General features: G+C 42.5%; 1 protein-coding gene across 12 annotated transcripts in view; it reads left to right on the forward strand.

The window, feature by feature from the left end:
• Positions 1–20,470, forward strand: part of SEMA5A (semaphorin 5A) — a 470,523-nt gene that overhangs the window by 345,447 nt on the left and 104,606 nt on the right. For all 12 annotated transcript variants that reach the window (XM_025451472.3, XM_025451477.3, XM_025451481.3 and 9 more), the window contains one exon: positions 17,393–17,600. In XM_025451472.3, coding sequence (XP_025307257.1) covers positions 17,393–17,600 — 208 coding nt within the window. The remainder of the gene's footprint in view (positions 1–17,392; positions 17,601–20,470) is intronic.

Raw genomic sequence — 20,470 nt, forward strand, 5'->3', positions numbered from 1 at the left:
CCGGCCCAATTAAAATGAAAAGTGTGCTTTGGAAAACAATCTAATATATGCCAAGCCACTTTAAATGGTTTAAGAACGACTAATTGTTTGGTTTTACTAACTACAGAAACATTCATTCTTGTATTTTAATGTGTTTTGTTTTTAAACATGTTTTCCAAATAATTTTAGTAGCTCATGCCTAGTTCCCCAACCACCAAATAATAAGGAATTCTGTGCTGCAAATGAGTGGATGTCCCAGTTTCCCCCAGTTGTGGGGCAGGTATTTGTGGAATGACCCATTTTCTCACTCTCCTCTTCGCCTTCTCTGGGCTGAGACCTTACTGAGTCTTCAGTCTTCTCCTGCTTGTTTCACATGATTTCTACTGATCAAAAGTTGCCCCAGGTAGTAAAGCACTGAGATCTGTGGACAGAAATACAAACCATTTCTCTTTGCTGCATTTGTTCATATAAATCCCAGCTGCTGCTCATGGCTGATGTATCTCATTAAGGTTTCACGGTGGCTACTAGAGTTTAAGTACAAGGGCTCCTGTTCCCAGACCTGCTGGCCTCCTGTTTGTGAAGAAATCTGGGTAGGATCTCATTGTGTCTGTGGGAAATGATGTCATAACTCCAAAGAGATTTTAGTGAAGTCTACCCAGTACCCCCAATCTCCACTTCTACAAGGGGACCCTTTCTCTGTGGAACCTTTGCAAAGTGCTGACATCAACAGTGTGCCACCTCTTCTCTCTCTCCTCCGTCCTTTCTTCGTACCGTGACCACGATACATGTTCTTTGCCTGACTTGAGGAAGGAACACACACCCTGGCAGGAGAATGGTCCAGTCACCCCACAGGCAGTGAGGTGGCCATGTCTCTCCCCTAGTGAGTACCACCTCTCTGACATTCGGTGGTTCCAGGACCCCTGGGCACATTCAGGGGTCCCTCAGGAAGGGACTGTCCACTGCCCCGGGATCGATGTGGACCTCTCTGAACACAGAGGATGGGGATGAGGTCTGGGATTCCTTTGAGAATGCAAGGGACAGAATTTTAGAACTCTACCCACTGCATGTCCACATTGCAGGTGGGCATTAGAATAATATGTGAAATTGCTGTCAACAGGCCCAACGCAGTCATTGTCTGCACTGTTAAATCAGAAGAATAAATTGTTCATAGCTCCATAAAATCTGGAATAATTTGATTCTTTTATGTTAACCAATTGAATCTGTGCACCAGGAAAACTCAGATTCCACTCAGATAGCCACAGGGCTGTTGTGTCTTGTCCCTTGAAAGGAATGCTGTCTTCAGAGTAAATCTTTCTGTAACGATTTCGTCTAACATGATGTTGGCCATGGTAACAGGGGCTTGGAGTGCCCATTTCCAAGCAAGCGGCTTGGAGCCCCATCTGATCAGGCAGGCAAATTGCTCACAGGATTGCTGATGCCTTAGTTTCGCACGTCTTCCTTTTTCATTCTTTACCTAAGCACCTCCTCGCTAACTTGTAGATATGCTGCTTGCCTGGTGATGGTGATTAGCCACTCCTGAGCATGACATTTAAGCCTTGGCCTAGGTAATGAAATTCTAGAGCAGATAGCAGGCACTCAGAAGGACTAGGGAGGAGTAAGTGCGATCTCCACTGTATGACAAAATGTCATCACCAATGACATTATATATAAGCTTTCATCCAGAAGTGGTTACACAGCAGAGGGACGGGAAGAAAACACACCCATCATTTCTTCGAAAATAAGCCTTCTGAAGAGGAAATGTGGATAGAAAAATTCCTAGGGATTTGCCAGACCTGGTGGGAGGAGATAGCCAAGGTATAGGGAGAAGGCTGTATCGATTAATATTGTAGTTCCCCCCCCGCAAAAAAAAATTGTAGTTCCCACCTGGAACCCATTAGAAGAAGTGGGCTCTCCCCAGATCATCATGGCAAATTAGCACAGCACACTTCCTTCCACCAGGATGCCCGCAGCAAACTGGGATTTGAGTAAACAGCCTGCTGCAGTGGTGCAAATATTGACAGTGTGCATGTCTCCAAACAAACCTGTTCTGGATGGAGGGAAACAGTGTTTGTCATGTGCAGAGATGTCAACATAAGCATTTCTTTTCATTTTTGTCTTTCAAAAAATAGCATAGTTTCACAGCCAGGTTGAAAGAGTGTTAAATTATCGGTTGGCTTCTTCAATTTCCACCCCTCTTTCCCTTTGAAACCTAGAAATAGCCACATCGATGTTTCTTAAATAGGGTATTTTATAGTATTTCAATAGAATTGCCCATACAAAAAGATGTTGCAGGGATTCTTATCAAGGAACCATACAATTCTCATGGTGTCAAGATTGGGATGATGTTCCAAGCTAATGTCCTTAGGGGCAAATGCTGCCCTGACCTGATTCAATCTGACTTACCCATTCCATAAAGAAGTATCTCCTCAGAGAAGCTGAGGACATGACTTTTACTGATGAAACCATCTATGAAGAATCAAGACTGAGCACCTAACCAAACCCTAAATCAGGAATACCTGAAATTATGATTCTGTGGGTGATTACACATGTAGACCAAAGGAAAATCAACGTGAAGTAAAACTTCTTTCCTTTGTATTGCATCAGGTGACCTTAGGATATGCCAAGTAATTGCCAAATGTACCGGCAGATGGAAAGTGAGAGGCCTCTGTCCTTCTGTCCATCCAGCTATTGTTCTCATCAGCCAGCCCCACTGTTGTTAGTTTTAACCCCACAGAGGAAAGAAAGAAACTCTGAGCTTCTGGTTTTGTCTGACCTTTTAGGAATATTCGATGCAAATTAGGTAACTTTCTGACCAAGGGAGTAATTATCATCACTTTTTGGATTTCTGAAGACTGCAGAAGCTTAACTCAGTTTGAAATTTTTAAAGCATTTTGAGATTAAAACAACATCCAGGAGAGTGGTTCTTGTTATCTGTTTCTAGTCTAACTCTTGTGTTCCAACTGGGTATAAACTGTTGGAATATGTGATTCTTTTATTTGAGGTATTAAACTTGAAAGAAAGGAAAGGAGAATTTGCTCAAGGAAAATTTGTTTCTTTAACCAGAAAGCATATGTGCAGCTATGTACCATGTGAGGCTGAAACACTGAGTGTTGTCTATATCAGTAGAAGTCCCTTAAAATGGCCCTGAGTTGGGGCACCTGAATGGCGCAGTGGGTTAAGCAACTGACTTGGTTTAGGCTCAGGTCATGATCTCAGGGTCATGGAACAGAGTTGTGTGTCAGGCTCTGAGTTCAGCACAGAGTCAGCTTGAGATTCTCTCTCCTGCTGCCTCTGCCCTTCCTACTTGAGCACTCTCTTGCTCTCTCTTTCTCTCTCTCTCTCTCTCTCAAATAAATAAATAAATCTTAAAAAAAAATAACTCTCAGTTAAGACCAATAGAAGTTGGTTTTCACAGTCTAGAGAACAGATAGGAGGTTTTTGAGGCCTCCATTTTCATGTATGTGTGCCAGTAATCAAAAAGTCCAATAATTAATTGTCTAAGTACTCAACTACATTTATGGGATTTTGAAATTAAAAAAAAAAATCCACCCTTAGTATTGAAAGTGATCTCTAAGATTAATTATCAGGGCAGGGGTTTCATTTAGGTCCTCAGTGATATGATCACTTAATTAATTTTAAAGTATGACCGTGTCCTTAGCAAAAAAACACTAGTTCAATGTGAAAAATAATGGCCTTGACTTGTCCTTGATAAATTGGGTCTTTAAAGGCAATCTTCACAATGAGTTGCTGCATTTTGAGTTAAACAATATTTTTTTCTTTCACTTAGAAATTTTATTGATTATACAATGTTGGCATTTTTAAAAATACTTGTGGGCAACCTTAATTCATTTCTGAATGGACTGGATAAGAACCAGTTGTCTCGGTCTTTATTGAATTGCTGACCTGTGGTCATTCACCTGGCAGCTTATCTTCAGGAATCTCTAACTTTCAAAGGTGGGTCCTTAACCTGCCTCTGTGGGCTCCTCAGATCCCTTCCTGGCCTCAGGCCCACAGCATGCAGGGAGCAGGAGGGCGTAGGCTCGGTGCCAGCTCATCTCACCCTGGCTGCTCTCTGGCCCCTCTCGCTTAGTTTCAGTGACGAAGCCTGACATCTTCTGTCCTGGGCAGTGTTTCAGTCTTGTCTCCAGTGTCTGAGTTTCGTCCTGCCTCCTCTGACACATTCCCCTCCCAGGAATCAGGGGACTGCATATGTGCCCTATGGTGGGTCCTGCTCCATCTCCAGACACCTACCTGTTGCCCCCTCCCCCACCAACCCTAACCCTCATCCCCAGTCCTTAGTCTCCTACTGTGTGATTGGGACCCTCACCATGGCCTTCATGGTTCAATGATGTATCACTGGTGTTAGGTTCAGGCTGTCTCTCAAATATTCGGATCCTACTTATGGAAAAACATTGAATTTTGTTAAGACTCATGGTTTGCCTACTGCATGAGTGAAAGCTGGCTGAGACACCACGTAGATCACAAACTAAACCCACCAAAGATTCAGGGAGCCACACTGGAAAGTCAGCATGCAAGCCAGCAGGCTGAAGGACTCTGGATTTGCCCATCAGTGTGGGGCCTATCTCAGAGGTGGAGCCTGTTTCCCAGTGCAGGAACATTTGAGAATACGTGTCACACCAGCAATTGGGTCCAGCTGGGGCTGTCCTGCCCCTTGGATGTTTGGTTCCTTGTTTCACATCCTACTTTCATTTCATCCTACTACCATTGTCGTGTTTTCGGACATCTACAGTTTTCCCCATAACTTCTGTCAAGTGATCTCTGGTCTTAGACTCACAGAGTCCTGTCTATGCTCAGGTGGGATGAGTTTCTCACATGCTGTCAGTATAGCTTGAAAAATAGGGAGATGATTGCCTGGTGAGGAAGGACAGATGGATCTTCCTAAGAGAAGGCACTGAATATGGAAAACCTAGAAAGAAGTGAGGCATTTGAAAGGTGAGAAATTTAAATTCTCTGGGGTTGTGGGTGGAGAGACAGGAGATGAAGCTGAAAGATAGGATGTATCACGTTGAAAATTTTATCCTAACAAATGAATTCAGGATTTCAGAATTTTTTTTTGAGCCAAAGAGGAACCGACAGAACTGTTTTGAATATGCTGTATTCCAGTTGCATGTGGGTGGTCTGGTAGTTGGAAATCCGTTTTTGAAATTGAAGAGAAAGGTTTGGGTCAGGAAAAGAGACCTTGGCTCAGCTTGAAGTAATAGGAACGGATAAGGTCATGTCTGAAGACAGTGTGTGAAAATTCTAGCTACTGAATAGCTTGGAGCATCAGTCACTTGTTCATAATTAGTATAATGTAGCAATTCAGAAGAATGACAAAATAATTTTCTTATTCCATTGAGTAGAAAGCTCTCTGTTTTCTTTTAAATTAATGTTACAAAAGTACAAAAGTGCTTAGCATAGATTTTTCTCAACCATCCCAACTCACACTAATGGGACCAGATGAAGTGTAAATTTCACCACTGGGGTGACAGGATGATTTAGACTCTGCGTTCCCACCCGGTGACTGTCAGGGAAGGGCTGCCGACTCTGCCAATGGGGTGACTGTTGTGTAATTTAGATACAATAAATCTAAGGCAAGTAATCTCCTTCTAGAAGCTTGAATTGCCTCCTTAGCAGAACGATGAGAGTTAGATGTAAGTAGTGTGGTCAGATGAGAGCTTTGAGAGGACACCCAGAGGACTCGATGGGTTGCTCTCATTTTAATTGTGATACTGGTTTTATTCACAGGAAACTCCAGTGATAAACTTCCTATAAGCACCAGCTTATGATTGTACATACAGAGTGTTTTGTTTGGTTTTGTTTTTGTGCAGGGCAGTGGAGGTTGTTGGAAGAGAGGTAGCCTCTCCCCTCCAGCTGCGGGCATGGTGAGGACTGACAGCAGCTTGCTCTTTCTACACAGAACTTGAATAGGGCTTATAATCCATGGGCTAGAAGTAGCAAGAAAATACTAATTATACGCCTGTGTGCCAGACATCGGCCAAGCCCTCTGCAGAGGGACGCTCCCCGTGTGGCCACCAACCTATAAGCTGGACCCCAGGGTGAAGGAGACACAGAGGTGCGATTGGCCCAGTCTTGGCCATGTGGCCTGTAAGCGTTGGAGCAGGGAGTCTAACCTGGGCCACTGAGCTCCAGAGTCCACACTCTGAGGCCTATGCTTTGCTTGAGCACCTACTGTGTGCTAGACACTATTCCAGATGCCAGCGAGATCACAGTGAACAAGCCAGGCTACATCCCCCAAGACTTGCCAAGGGCGAGGATGCAGGAATATGGTTTAAAATGATACTTTGGGATAAAAGAAGTTTGCATGCAATTTATGACAAAGATGCTTAAACAGACTAACATATTCTCTTTGCGGGGGAAAAAGCCATTAGTTGAATCTGATACACTGAGTTGATTAAAATCTCCATTTTAAGCAAAAAGTAGCCATGAAGACCTGTTTCTTTTCCTCTTTCAATTCCCTTTTACTTACATAAATTCCGTACTGAGCTCCCAGTGCCAAAACCAGTTTAATTCACTTACCCAATTAGGAGTTCAAAGAAAGAACTTTCATGCCATATTAGCAGTCTGCTACTTTGAGATAATGACCAGCTGAATTGATGAACTTTATATAATGATCTGTTGCTATGGAAACATGCTGCCCAGTGAGTGGAAGAGGGCATTTCATCATTACCTCACTGATAATGCTTAGAACAGTAACAGATGCAAATACAAAAGGTTTCCTTTTACTCTGCTGTAACTCTGGGTCGATAAAGACAAAACACTAAAATTGCCTCTTGGTTACAGCGGCAGAGAATCAGAGAGTCAAACGCCCAACTAGAAAGAAAACAGTGTAGCTTTCCTGGCTAGTGGTCTGATGTCCACAGTGAGCCTCCAGCCCCGTCGCAGGAAACCATTGTCAGAATTGCCGTGTGCCCATTTCATGGGTTTAATTTCTATGCTGGATTCAGCACACGGCAAGCTCAATAATAATAAACATTTCTAAAACATAACAAAACATAGAGCCATAACAAGATGAGCCAAGATCACATCTATCCATCCAATGCTCTACAATAATCTCTGCATCTTTATTCCCCATTTTTTCTGAACTGGCTCTTTCTTTGCTTTTTATGACTGTTTTTTGTTTGTTTGTTTGTTTGTTTATATAAAAGAGAACTTTATACACACACACACAGTATATAGTCTGTTACAACTCCACCTTCTAAGTTTTCTATTGCACTTTAGAATAAACATATATTTATTTTGTGTTTTGGAAGTGCTTCTGGCTGCTGTTCTTAAGAAGAATCAGTTTCTCTGAGTCTTTTCTCATTGGTCAGGGTTCTCAAGTTCATCAGATTAAAGCCACACCCCACACATAGAGCATAAGGAATTGTCCAGGCTTTATGAGCTGCAGAAGGCTCTCTGATTATATAGAAGTATGAAAATTCAAAAAATACCATTTTTCATCACAGCAATAATGATGGTTATATTGAACTGACCACTTATTTTCTTCTCTCCCTTCCTCCCTTCTTCCTGCCCGCTTTCCTATAAAAAGATTTGTTTTCATAAACTTCTGAGATTTTGATGAGACTAAAATTCTAGAAATCCGCCAAAAAGAAATTCGTTATAATCAGTGACCTTTTCCTCAGATACCTGAAAGTTCATTCTTGAGTGCTCATTCAGTTTTCTCTGAATGTTCCCCCAAAGAGCAGCAGAGCCATTAGCATAAAGGTCGGGAGCAACAGCACCATCTGTATGAATTATTTTATAATCCTTATCAAAATGCATCCATTTTTCACAATGTTACATGCCCTATATCATCTCCTGCTGCTTCACTAGCTCAGGATCATATACATAGGGGATTAAGTGAAATAAATGACAGGATTTGAAAATACTAGGCTGTTACTAATATGATTCTTACATTGTGATCATACAAGGTAAAAAAATTGAATCAAACCTATAATTTATAGTGTCTTTGCATTCAAATTTGAATTATGATATCTTAAAGAAATATAGAACAATAATTCATGGTCTAGTTGTAAAATTGTTTTGAGAAAATTATCTGGCTGACAAAATCTGATTTTTAATATTTTCTATTCTTGACATAGAATGTCTCTGCCAGCTTGCTAGAACCACCCTAACAAAGATCACAAGTTCTAAGGATTGTGTGGGCTAAACAACAGAACCTTATTTCCCACTTATTTCTGGAGGCAGAAGCCCAAGGTCAGGGTATTGGCAAACGTGTTTTTGTCTGAGGCTCCTCCCCTTGGTTTGTTGATGTGTCCTCACATGGGGATGTACGTATCTACATCATTTCCAGTTATATTGGGTAAGGAACCACCCATATGACCTTGTTTTGTGTTAACTACTTTTTGAAGGGCCCTATCTCCAAATACAATCACATTCTGAGGCACTAGGAATTAGGACTTCAACATGAGTTTTGAAGGGACACATTTTAGCCCATAATCCTCCCTATCTTATTATAAGGCTTATTTCCATAGCAAATGAGAGATTGTTATAGTTGACCATCTCTATCAAGATGCAAAATTGAAATCTCATTAAAACTATTCAGTCAATTTTAGTCAGCAAAGTGAACACTGAAAAGTAGAAAAATATCAGCTATTTGCCCTCAAAGTTAAAAATATGACTAATTTTCAACCAGTAATAACTGAATGATGTGCAATAGAGCTTACAGTGCTAGAGCAACATCATATACAACAAACAGTGGCTTAAGGGTCTTATTTTTATTGTAAATTTTTTTGTTTAAATATCTTTTGGGGCACCTGGGTGGCTCAGTCCATTAAGCATCTTGATCTCAGCTTCTCAACTCAGGTCTTGATCTCAGGGCTGTGAGTTCAGGCTCTGTGTTGGGCTCCAGGTTGGGCATAGAGTCTACCAAAAACATTAATAAATTAAAAATAAATATATATCTTTTGTCCTCTCATAGCCTCTTTTTTTTTTCTCCTCTTGTTTACTTTCCAGGCTCTTATAAGTGAGAGCTCCAAGCCTGATAGAGAAGTCAGATCAATTCTGGGCTTGGCACCACTTATACATTAGTTATCTGTGCAGTGAATTCTATGGTAAGAGAAGCACATGACCATAGATCATAGCTTAATCTTTGTCTTGATTAACAACTACCATTTCATATCCTGCTTACCATCCCCCTGATATTTTAGGACTCATGAACATACTGATCTTGATGCACTATTATGGGGATTGCATATTACCCCTCCCATACTTTTAAAACAAAAATAACCAGCACTTGATTGGTAAGAAGAGGATCCAAATTCAGGCCCAAGAGTGTGAACTTAGGCACTCACTTAACCTTTCTGGGCTTTGCTTTCCTCACCTAGAAAATTCAAAATATTGTTGTAGGTCCCATCCATCTCTGATGTCCTGTAACCATTTGGAATTTTAATTCAGAAAAAATAATGATGATAGATCATTTGCAATTAGAGGTGGCCCTTCCAGTGGGGTCTCTCATATTCTCCCCCTTGGATTTGTCTTGCTGGATTTGGAAAAATGAACTGATTTACGAAAATGAAGGTGGTCTATATTTTCCTATTGATACACCATGCTATACACCTGCACTTCTCTTTCCTTGTTAGCTTAATTTGGGTTAGTTCTTTTCTTCTTCTTTGCATTAGCTGTAACACGTTGATTCTTTAGGCTGTGGGTGTTAGAAGATCATGTTACCCACACCCTTTCTGTTCAGGAGGTCCTCAGGGTCATTTATTTTCTCAGAAAAGTGATATAGAGACTACACTCCACAGAAGAGTAGAGACTAGCTTGAGCTCTAGTTGAAAGGAAAACTCTGCAAAGCAGACAAAGAACAGGAAGGAGCCTTCTCTAATGGTTATGATTGCTTTGTGGCAATCTATATTGCCTTGCATGCTCCTTGTTTCTTGGGGTAGCTATCTCCTTCTCTTATTCCCAGAAATACCACCTTGTAAGTGTATGTACAGCTTCTGCTCATCTGCAAGCACTTATTTGAATTTGACTCTGCATGCCTCACTAGAGGTGGCATAAAGGAGCAGGAGTGTCAGTCATTGTGTTGTCCCAAGTATGCCTGCATCAGCAAGGTACACAAGAGAGGATAATGTGATCCTGGTGACCAGGGGAACACATGCCTTTTGAAGCAAGTACTCCCAGTGTGTGTCCTTCACTTAAACATCAGGTGGTGGCTCCCATTGGATGGGAATGTTGACTTCCTCCTTGCTACCTCCCAACTGGTTAAGTTTTATGACTTCCAGCAGAGTTCCTGGAATAAAAAGAGAATACAAACAATTTCCATAAAACTACCTCTTTCTATACATGACACTGCTTCCTCAACAATAGCTTTTCTTTTTTTTATTTAAATTCAATCAGCTGACATATAGTACATCATTAGTGACAGATGTAGAGTGTAGTAATTCGTCAGTTGTGTGAAATACCCAGTGCTCATCACATCACACTGTCACCCAGCAACCCCATTCCCCAACCTACCTCCTTTCCAGCAATCCTCAGTTTCTTTCCCAGAGTTAAGAGTCTCTCATGGTTTGTCTCCCTCTCTGATTTCTTCCTATTCAGTTTTCCCTCCCTTCCCCCATGATCCTCCATGCTGTTCCTTATATTCCACATATGAGTGAAACTATATAATAATTGTGTTTCTCCAAATGATGACTTATTTCACTCAGCATAATACCTTCTAGTTCCATCCATGTTGATATAACTAGTAGATATTCATTCATTCTGATGGCTGAGTAAAATTCTATTGTATATATAGCCCACATATTCTTTATCCATCATCTGTCACTGGACATTTGGGTTCCTTCCACAGTCTGGCTATTGTGGACATTGCTGCTGTGAACACTGGGGTGTAGGTGTCCTGTTGTTTCACTACATCCATATCTTTGGGGGAAATACCTTAATGGTGCAGTTGCTGGATAATGGGGTAGCTCTATTTTCAACTTTTTGAGGAACCTCCATGCTATTTTCTGGAGTGGCTGCACCAGTTTGCATTCCTACCGACAGTGCAAGATGGTTCCCCTTTCTCTACATCCTCACCAACATTTGTTGTTCCTTGTCTTGTTAATTTTCACTCACTGATATAAATGCTTTTTAATTAATGTTTACTTTGGAATTCCTTGTTATACTTTTTGATCACATAGGCACTGAAGTGAAATCTTACTTCATGTCTGGACCCCTTATAAGAAAGTACAGCTTATGAGAAAGATGTAGGAGTTCTTCTACTCTCTGAAACTCAATTGTCTCATGTATGAAGTGAGAATAATCATACATGTCCACTTGAGCCTTGAATGACAGGAGGCTAGAGGCACCCACACTTGAAACCCTGCATATGACTTTTGACTTCCCACAGACTTAACTAATTAGAGCCTACCGTTGACTGGGAGCCTTACTAATAATGTACGTAGTCATTAACACATATTCTATTATATGTAAGATATATTGTATTCTTACAATAAAGTAAGCCAGAGAAAAGAAAATGTTATCAAGAAAATCATAAGGCAGGGGGTGCCTGGGTGGCTCAGTGGGTCATGTCTACTTTGGCTCAGGTTAGGATCCCGGGATCCTGGGATTGAGCCCTCATCAGGCTCCCTGCTCAGTGGGGAGCCTGCTTCTCTTTCTCCCTTTGCCACTCCCCCTGATTGTGCTCTCTCGTGCTCTCTGTGTCAAGTAAATAAATAAAATCTTAAAACAAACTCAAAAAATTGTAAGGAAGAGAAAATACATTTATAGTGTTGTACTATATTTATTGAAAAAAAATCCATATGTGAGTGGACTTGCTCAGTTCAAGCCCGTGATCAGGGTTCAGCTGTATTCCCTACATCTTAACTAGCTTGCTGAGATGATCAAATGAAATGCGGGTGTAATAGGTTTGCCAGAGTTAGCAAATAAAAACACAGGATGTCCACTTAAATTTCAATTTCAGATAAATATGAATACTATTGAGTAGGACACACTACTACTAAAAACAATCATTCATAGTTAATCTAAAATTTAAATTTAAGTGGGCAGCCTTTATTTAATCTGGTAACCCCCTAGGATATAAACCTACTGCTTGTTCTGCTGAAACGAGGCAAGTATAAGTTACTCAGTACAAGATATAATGAAATTTCCATGTGATTACAACTATTCATGTCTTTGGAATAACAACCGTAATATCAGCTTTGATCAATCTTAAAAATCTTGGAGTAGCTCTGTCTCTTCCACAATACACATGGTTTACAATCTGAGAAAGAAACTACAAAAATATGACTCTCAGATTTGTGTCCATGACAGACTTAGTAGTTGACACTTGCCAGAAAAAGCAACTGTTAGAAGATTTGCAGCAAGACAGTGTGAGTTCTGTGTGTTCTGCTGTTAGCTCCTTGGGGACCTCACCCACTGGTGACAGAAAGTGCCAAATTTTTCTTTTCTCCCTACCCATCAGGATTTTAAAGAATGATTGAGAAAGTTGTATGGATTTCTCGTCTTACAATAAAAATCAACTAGAGACTAATCTCGAAACGTTTCTGAACAGACAAACAAATAAAACTTCATCTGCTACTTTTGCGAGGCTGACTTGACCTGGGTCATTTCTTGCTTATGCTCTGAAAATCTTAAGATAACTTGAGCTGTTGCCCAAGGTTGATATGAGGAACCAATAGCCAATTGCCTATTATTTAAGAAAATCCTAATATTATAACCAATCCCCGTGAAGAATAAAGTCACCAGCTTCCAGGACACAAGCTGTCGTATAATAATATTCCTCTGAGCCTCATTCCGAGAGTTCAAGTACTCTTGGTTTGCACACTGTCCTTTTAGTATGTGCACAATACACTTGTACTAGTTGCTACTTCGGTGAGTCGCTGGCTTTACTTCTGTGATTTCTGAACTTTTGACAGTGGCATCTGATCTTTTTTCCCTTGCAAGTCACTTTGACTAGAGTATTGAATTTTCAGTGTATGGAGGGCATATATGGTTTTATTTTAAGACCACGATGGGAAAAATATTAACCAGGATGTTTTCTACCAAATGCAGAGATGATAGTGACATTCCCATTGCTTTTTTCTGCCTTTTCATTCCTCACTCATCTCTGAGCCTGTCCCCCAGCATGGGTTTATTAATCTCCACAGGCCATCGCAGTGGCTACTCTGCATACACCAGAGGACAGAAGTGATGTAGTGTCTGCCCCCTTGGTGCTTCAGGTCAAGCACAGAAGCCACAAAACAAGTAAATGAGTAATTAAACTGTGATAAATGTGATGAAGCAGAAACAACAGCAAAAAATTAAGCGCTCTCTGGGACCAACCAGAGTCCTACTGTTTTTTGAACAAAATAGATGTTTGCCCACTCATCTCTTTTATGAGCCAGGCTCTGCCTTTCTGCCATGGAAAGCGACAAATACCTTTGCCATATCTTTGTTCCGGAGCAAGTGGGCTTCAACCATGTGTCGGGTAACTAGGAGAGAACATTCCATCAGAACTTGAGGGTGCATAAAAGGTCGATTGGCCACCTACCAGTGAAATGGTGGCTGGTGGGGATTCTAGAATCTGATTAACCTCCTTAAAATAACAGTGGCATGTTAATGTTGTAGGATTCAGAAATGTTGCTCCTTTTTCTGAAACACGAGATTACTCAGGCTTTCTTTTTCTTTGTTTTGATGTACTCCAAGGAGAAATAGATTGCTGGGAATTCCACAGTTATTTCATATTTCAAAATTTGTATCAAATTATGTGACAGGATAGAAGTGTCAACTGACACTGTGCTACAGTGGTAATCATATTGCAATGTATGAATAGATAAGATCAACTTGTGTGCCTTCTACTTACACCATGTTCTACACCTCAATAAAAATTGGAATATGACTAAGAAACTCAGTCAATTGTTTAAAAAATGAAAAGAAGCCTGGGTGGCTCAGTTGGTTAAGTATCTGCCTTCAGCTCAGGTCATGATCCCGGGGTCTTGGGATCAAGCCCTCTGTTGGGCTCCTTGCCCAGCCAAGAACATGTTTCTCCCTCACCCTCTGCCCCTCCCCCAGCTTGTGTTCTCTCGCATGTTCTCTCTTAGATAAATAAATAAAATCTTTTTTAAAAATGACCTAATCATGCCCCCCAAGAGAAGTCTTCCCCTGTGGACAGAGAGGTGGGCGAAAGACATGGTGAAAGAAATCCCTGACCGGGGAATCATAGACACCCCGGAGGAAGCATCTACCTGGGGGTGTGCAGAGAAGAACAGAGAACACCCCCTAGCTATCGGAGCAGGGACGCAGGACAGCAGTCAGAGGCAGCAGTCAGAGGAAGGTGTCTGGGCAGCCACTTCAGGCAGAGAACCTATATGTGCAGAGCTGAGGTCCTCCTGGGCTCTTGGAGCTACAGGTGGCCCCTGTGACTGGTGCACAGGGAGGTGAAGGTATGAGGGAGTCTATGGTGAGGGCTCAAGCCAAGCACAACCCACAGGTGGCAGCTCACGCAGAGGATCTGAGTGTGTCCTGATGCTCACATGTGTGAGCACATGTGGGTCCTGATGCTCACTTTAAACACAGGAGAGTAGAGCAAGCATTCTGGAGGCACCCACATGAGGAAGGTGTTCTACAACAAGGGAGCAGGGTGTGAGCATGAAACAAGATCAAGGCGCAGGCCAGGAAAGGAAAAGCTTCACAGAAACAGAGGCTCCTGCAAGACGACCCTGGTCCAGATGGACTGGCCAGGTGGAGCTTCCAGAGGCTTCTCACATGGCCAGACAGTGCAAGTGAAGGAGTCCCAACAGAGGTACAGATTCCATGCTAAGTTCTGTTGTCTGAAATGTTAAGTCCCACAGTTGTGCTAGATCCAGGCTGCCGGAAAGCAGTACAAGGTGTGCAGAGTTATGCATTGAGGTGTTTTGACCAATGATGGCTATTCTTGTAAATCAAGTTATTAAACATCTTTTAAAATTTGTTTTTCCCTGTAGTTGCTTAACAATTTGACATGCATGTGAGCATGTTGACAGCTAAACTATTATTCATTTGGGTAGGTTTCTCAGACTAGCAATCCATCAATATAAATATTAAACATCAAGGTCTTTGTTCAACTGTTGAATAGCATTTTGTTCTGTAACACGTATTTCCCATGAATATAGTGTAACAGTAGTCTAAAGATGAGGATTTTCCTGTTGGACTCCCATCTGCTCTGCCCCTACCCCTCCCTGCAGTGCTATAAAATGCTCTTGTTTCATCCCAAGGGCCTCTCACTTTCGCCCTCATACCAGCCTTGCTGCCCACTGAGTGGTGGCAGTCCCTGGCTCCCCCTCCTGTCCTCTGGCTTAGATGATGTCTTCTGTTATCATGGTGTCCCAAAGGGTGGCTGGGGGCTCCATGCATGTCACCATTCTATAGGAAGGCTGGCACCTCCATCTGCTGGTGGGGACCTCTTCTCAGGGTGTTATGGTTGAGACACCTGCACTGAAGTCACCTTCCTTGAAGTTTCCATCTTGTCCCCATCATGGCTTGGTTCTATGCATATTTGTTGATGCTTGTCTCTATGCAAGGGAAGGAAGACCCCAGAACACTGAAGTTAAATTTCCCACCAGCTGGAAACCAACCATGGTCACCAAGTCCAAATTAGGTTGACTTTCATAGCAAAGGCATACATATTTTTTTACACACTTAAATCTGTGAGATGTTCATTTATAAGAATGTCTGCTGCCTGCTGTATAGGCTGTCTGTCTCTCTCTTCTCTCCCTTTCCCTCTCTCTCTCTCTCTCTCTCTCTCTCTCTCTCTCTATCTCTGTTTTACACACACACACACACACACACACACACACTTTCCTCAAAGACAGGCACTACATTTTTTTATCTTCCCATAATATAGCATAATTCTGTTTATGCTTGAACTTTCTCAAAAACACATGTACCTAGCTAGCTCAAGGGAAACTTAAGCAATGGTTTACTAATACTGCATACCTTATTATGAAGTCAATTCATAATCAATAAATATTCACTGGAGATGTGGCTCAGATATACTTTTTAAAATAAATTCGGGATAATATATGTCTGCACATGTATTTTCTTTTTAAATGAAACTTTCTAAGTCTCTGAGGACTTCCATTAGGCATGGAAAACTGAAAAATATTTCTGTCCAAAGTTGTCTTGAGATTTATGAATTGAGAGGAAGCCTCAAAGCCAAAGTTTCTTGATTTAATTCTGGTTTTGGGCCAACACCTTGGCCTCATTTTCTGTGTTTACAGGATGAGAATTATGTTTTAAAACTCAGGATTCTGATGAGTTGATTTGAGGAGCTTGATGATGACTTTAGGAGATATTCCTAGTGGTTTGGTTTGATAGGATAGATATTCCTAACTTGCCCTGGATTTGTAGGCTGGCAGCAAGGGCCTTGCCCTAGTGCACTGGGGCCTTTAGTGTGTTTTTCATGTCTGTGTCCCTGACATGTGGCATTGGCCATGCTGTGCCTTTTCACTGGCTGAAAGGACTCTTCTCTCTGCTCTTCACAGCCAGTCCAGGGAGATGCCTGGTTCAGAGGCCATACTTACAGCCATGCTTATAAATAAGTGAGCAGAGGGATCCCTGGGTGGCTCAGTGGTTTGGCACCTGCCTTTGGCCCAGGGAGTGATCCTGGAGTCCTGGGATCGAGTCCCGCATCAGGCTTCCCGCATGGAGCCTGCTTCTCCCTCTGCCTGTGTCTCTGCCTCTCTCTCTGTGTGTCTCTCATGGATAAATAAATAAAATCTTTTAAATAAATAAACAAACAAACAAGCAAGCAAGCGAGCAGAGACCTGCAGTGAGCAGAAGCCCTGGGGCACAGAAGAAACCAGGCTGAGAACAGTTGTTCACTTGTACAGGAGAGACGAATTCGGATCTTTGAGACAGAGAAGGGCTTCCCAAAGAACATATATTAGAGAGAAAGAGGAAGAAGGCCTTCTAGACAGGGGAGGAAGAGAGACAGAGGAGGATATACTTCCTAGGCAAGAAGGAGAAGCACATCCTTGCTGTCCTGCATACCTGCAGTTAAGGTGTCTGCCCTGAAGGGGAGGCAAGGTCAGTACCTCTTTCTGACACTAGGAATCCACCATGGTTTCCTGAGGACTCCTCTCATCTGATGATCTCCACAGGATGAAGCCAAGCTGGCTACTTTGAGCCTCAGTGAGCTTTACTGTGCTCTGGGTATCTGGACTTGGAACTTGTTGAGACACATGGTAGCTGAGTGATTCTCATCCCAGGCTACACGCTAGCCCTGCCGAGAGCTGTACCAAGGGTTGGCATCTGCCCCATGTCCAGTGCTGGCCATGGAACAGGCCTGGGGTCGGATTTGAGTGCCAGCATTTTTAAAAGCTCCTCAGATGATTCTGTGTGCAGCCAGGCTGGAGAAACATGATGAGTGGCTGGTGAGACCTGCTAACCTTATTCCCCTTTTCTTGCTTTCCTGTTGGCCTCACAGGTTATGGCACCATTAAAAAAGTGCGGGCGCCCCTGACTCCAGCTGCCGGCAGCTGTTTGCTGGAAGAGATTGAGATCTTCCCCGAGCAGCGGGCAGAGCCCATAAGGAGTCTGCAGATCCTCCACAGCCAGAGTGCCCTGTTCGTGGGCTTGCAGGAGCATGTGGCCAAGATCCAGCTGAAGAGGTGCCAGTTCTATCGCACCCGCAGGTAGGGCAGCCTTGGTGGTTTATGGCATCAGGACCTTAACATTCTTGTGAACCCTGGATCCCAAGATCCAGAGTTTTGATGCAAACTGATTTACTGTGATGAGAACAACCCACAGTATCTGCAGAGGAGGAACTGCATCATCACCCCTGTGAACAGTTGTCAGGGTTAACATAAACTATTTGGTGTGTGATAACACACAGTGTTAATGCTGATATTTGGTGTTCCTGCATTCTTCTGTACAAGTTTATTTTTAATGAGTATTATATGTAATATATGTACAGAGCAAGCATCATCTCCACCCAGAACTAATCCCCTGAGAAGGATCTATGTGGTGTCCCCTCCCTAGGGCTGTCCTCACAGTGCTATCCTCAGCACCAGCTCCCTTGGGATCCTGCCTCTCTCTTGAGCTCCAGGACCTTGTAGGCCACCTGGGAGGAGGGAAGAACAAGGAAGCCCTGCAGGTGCAGGGAACCCCAAGTACCATCACCTTTCCTCATCCCTACTCCATTCTCATTGGCCATGGAGCATCCACTATGGACCACAGTGGCCTTTAAAGCTCAATTTGGAAAAGTGCAGGTGCAGGTACTCAGGAAACTGAAAGGTAGTGTACAGACTATCCATTTGACCAGCCCTTGAATGATGGAATATTGCAAAAGTGCTCTGACCCCCAACAAAAGATAGCCCTTGGGGCAATCACAATCTCAAACGTTTGTAGGGATCAGTGATCTCAGTAACTCCAGCCCCCAGTGCAGTGCATAAGGGCAGATCTGGTATAGAAATGGACTGTTTGGGTATATCACTCACAGATGTCATTCTCTCCCCAACAAGATGCCCCATGGCATGAGCTCTGGGGCTCAGAGACTGGCAGTCACATGACCGACTACACATGCCATTTTTGACCTGGTCACTAAAGTATTTTAGAACTCACTTTTTCATCTAACACATGCAAATTGCTATTGAATCAAATGGGATAATGGGATAATGCAGATGGTTTAAAACTTAAAGCAGTTTACAAAGTAGGTATCTTTTGTAGAAGGAAGGTTTTTATCTATAATAAAAATCATGACAATATTCCTTTTCAGATGATTCTAGACAATGAAGTATATTATATGATGCCTCCTTTGGGATCAGAGTGTTGAAGAACAGAAGGGACTTTCTCCCCAACAGTGATGCTGTTGTGAGCAATAATAACAAAGGCTGATATATATCAGCAACTATCCTTTATACAGTGTCTTTTTCCTAAAATTAACTGATAGCTGCTTGAAATGTGTTCTGATTTGTGTTCCTTGGAAGGCTGACCTAGTGCAGGAATGATTCTACCCAGTTGCTGATGGTCAGTGGGTGACAGGGAGTCTTGGAGTCTCGCCAGTCAGTGTCACCAATTGGAATGCCCTTGGAAGGGCACCAGTCTTCCAACCACAGCCCAGTGAGCTCTGAGTTGTAACGGACTTTTGGGGGCATAACACAGGATAACACGCAGAAAGACACAGGCCTGTGTGTATGTGGGGTGTTTGGGGGACCAAAATGAGAGTCCATGGCTTACTCAGCAGGGGAAAGCTTATCCTTCCCATGGTGCGTTGCCTCATTGAGTTGGGGTTACGAGGCCAACTCCGGGTACAACCTGAAAAGCTAACTCCTGCATCAGGTCAGGGAAGCGAGGTGTCATCGTGCCCAACTCATCTCCTGCACGGCTGGACATGGAGCCCAGTCAGGAAACCATGGGCACCAGCCACCACCAGGCACAGCAGCCCAGGAGGTTTTCATAGTCCCCTCTTTCTCCTATAAGGAGAATAGGGCCACTTGACTGTCTTCATCATGCTCCTGGGAGGAGAAAATGATACAGTTATACCCAGAGCTGAATCTCCCTGCTGTTAACTTGTCCACCCATTCAGAGAGCAGCCACGAGAGATTATAACTTTATTGTAAACTGATAAACTGTGGTCTTCTGTGTCCCCACACTCAGAATGGGTTAGGTTGTGTTTGACCCTTCAGTATTCCATTTGAGAGAAGAAAATCTGAAAACTTAAACCCAAGCGTTTCTGTGGATTCTTCCCTTTATGTTTCTTTGCTGTCCTCTTCCTACAGAAAGATGAGAAAACCTCCCTCATGAACACTAACTGGAGAAAAGCACTGATTTTTAAGGAACTAATATCTACATAGCCAGATTTGTTTTTGATGAATTATGGGGAAAGATTTTTTTTTGACAAAAGCAATTTTAATTTTCTAGAAATATGCCTAAAGAAGTAGAGTGAATAGGAACAGGATAACAACTGAGTGACAACTGACCAGTAATTACTTTGATAAACATACTTTCCATATTCCATAGTATAATATAAGTAATTTCATTCATTATTGGAAAAATCAATTTTATAAATGAGCTTTGTAATGTTTGACAAGAAAGACTGAGGTTAACTAAAGTACCTGTCTCCTGCCAAATCACATTAACATTTTTTTTTAGTGTCCATTTTTCAAAAGCCATGCACAGTTTGGTGTCTGTTCAAATGTTTATAAATGATGACAGTTGATTCAGTCCCATGAGTTTCTTTTACATATCTGGCGCAGTGCTAGCTCTTACCATCGTTTCCTGTCACCGCTACACCCTGAGGAGCAAGTTGCCCATCATCTCCATTTCTCAGATGAGGAGATGGTGGCTCAGGTTTTTTGGATCCTGCCCGACATCACATATACCTTCTGCAATATGAAAGCCAGCTTCAGGACTGGAGCCCTATCCCCAAGGCCCAGGCTTTCTCTTGGGTTCCCTGTGCTGCCCCTGGGACAATGAGGACATAAGCCTCATGGCTGGGTGTCAGCTGCACCGTGGCACTGACCACGTGTGTCTCTGAGAGCTGGTAAGCACAAAGGCAAGCAGA

This window comes from Canis lupus, chromosome 34 (genome assembly GCF_003254725.2).
Source record: "Canis lupus dingo isolate Sandy chromosome 34, ASM325472v2, whole genome shotgun sequence".
Taxonomy (NCBI): Eukaryota; Metazoa; Chordata; class Mammalia; order Carnivora; family Canidae; genus Canis; species Canis lupus.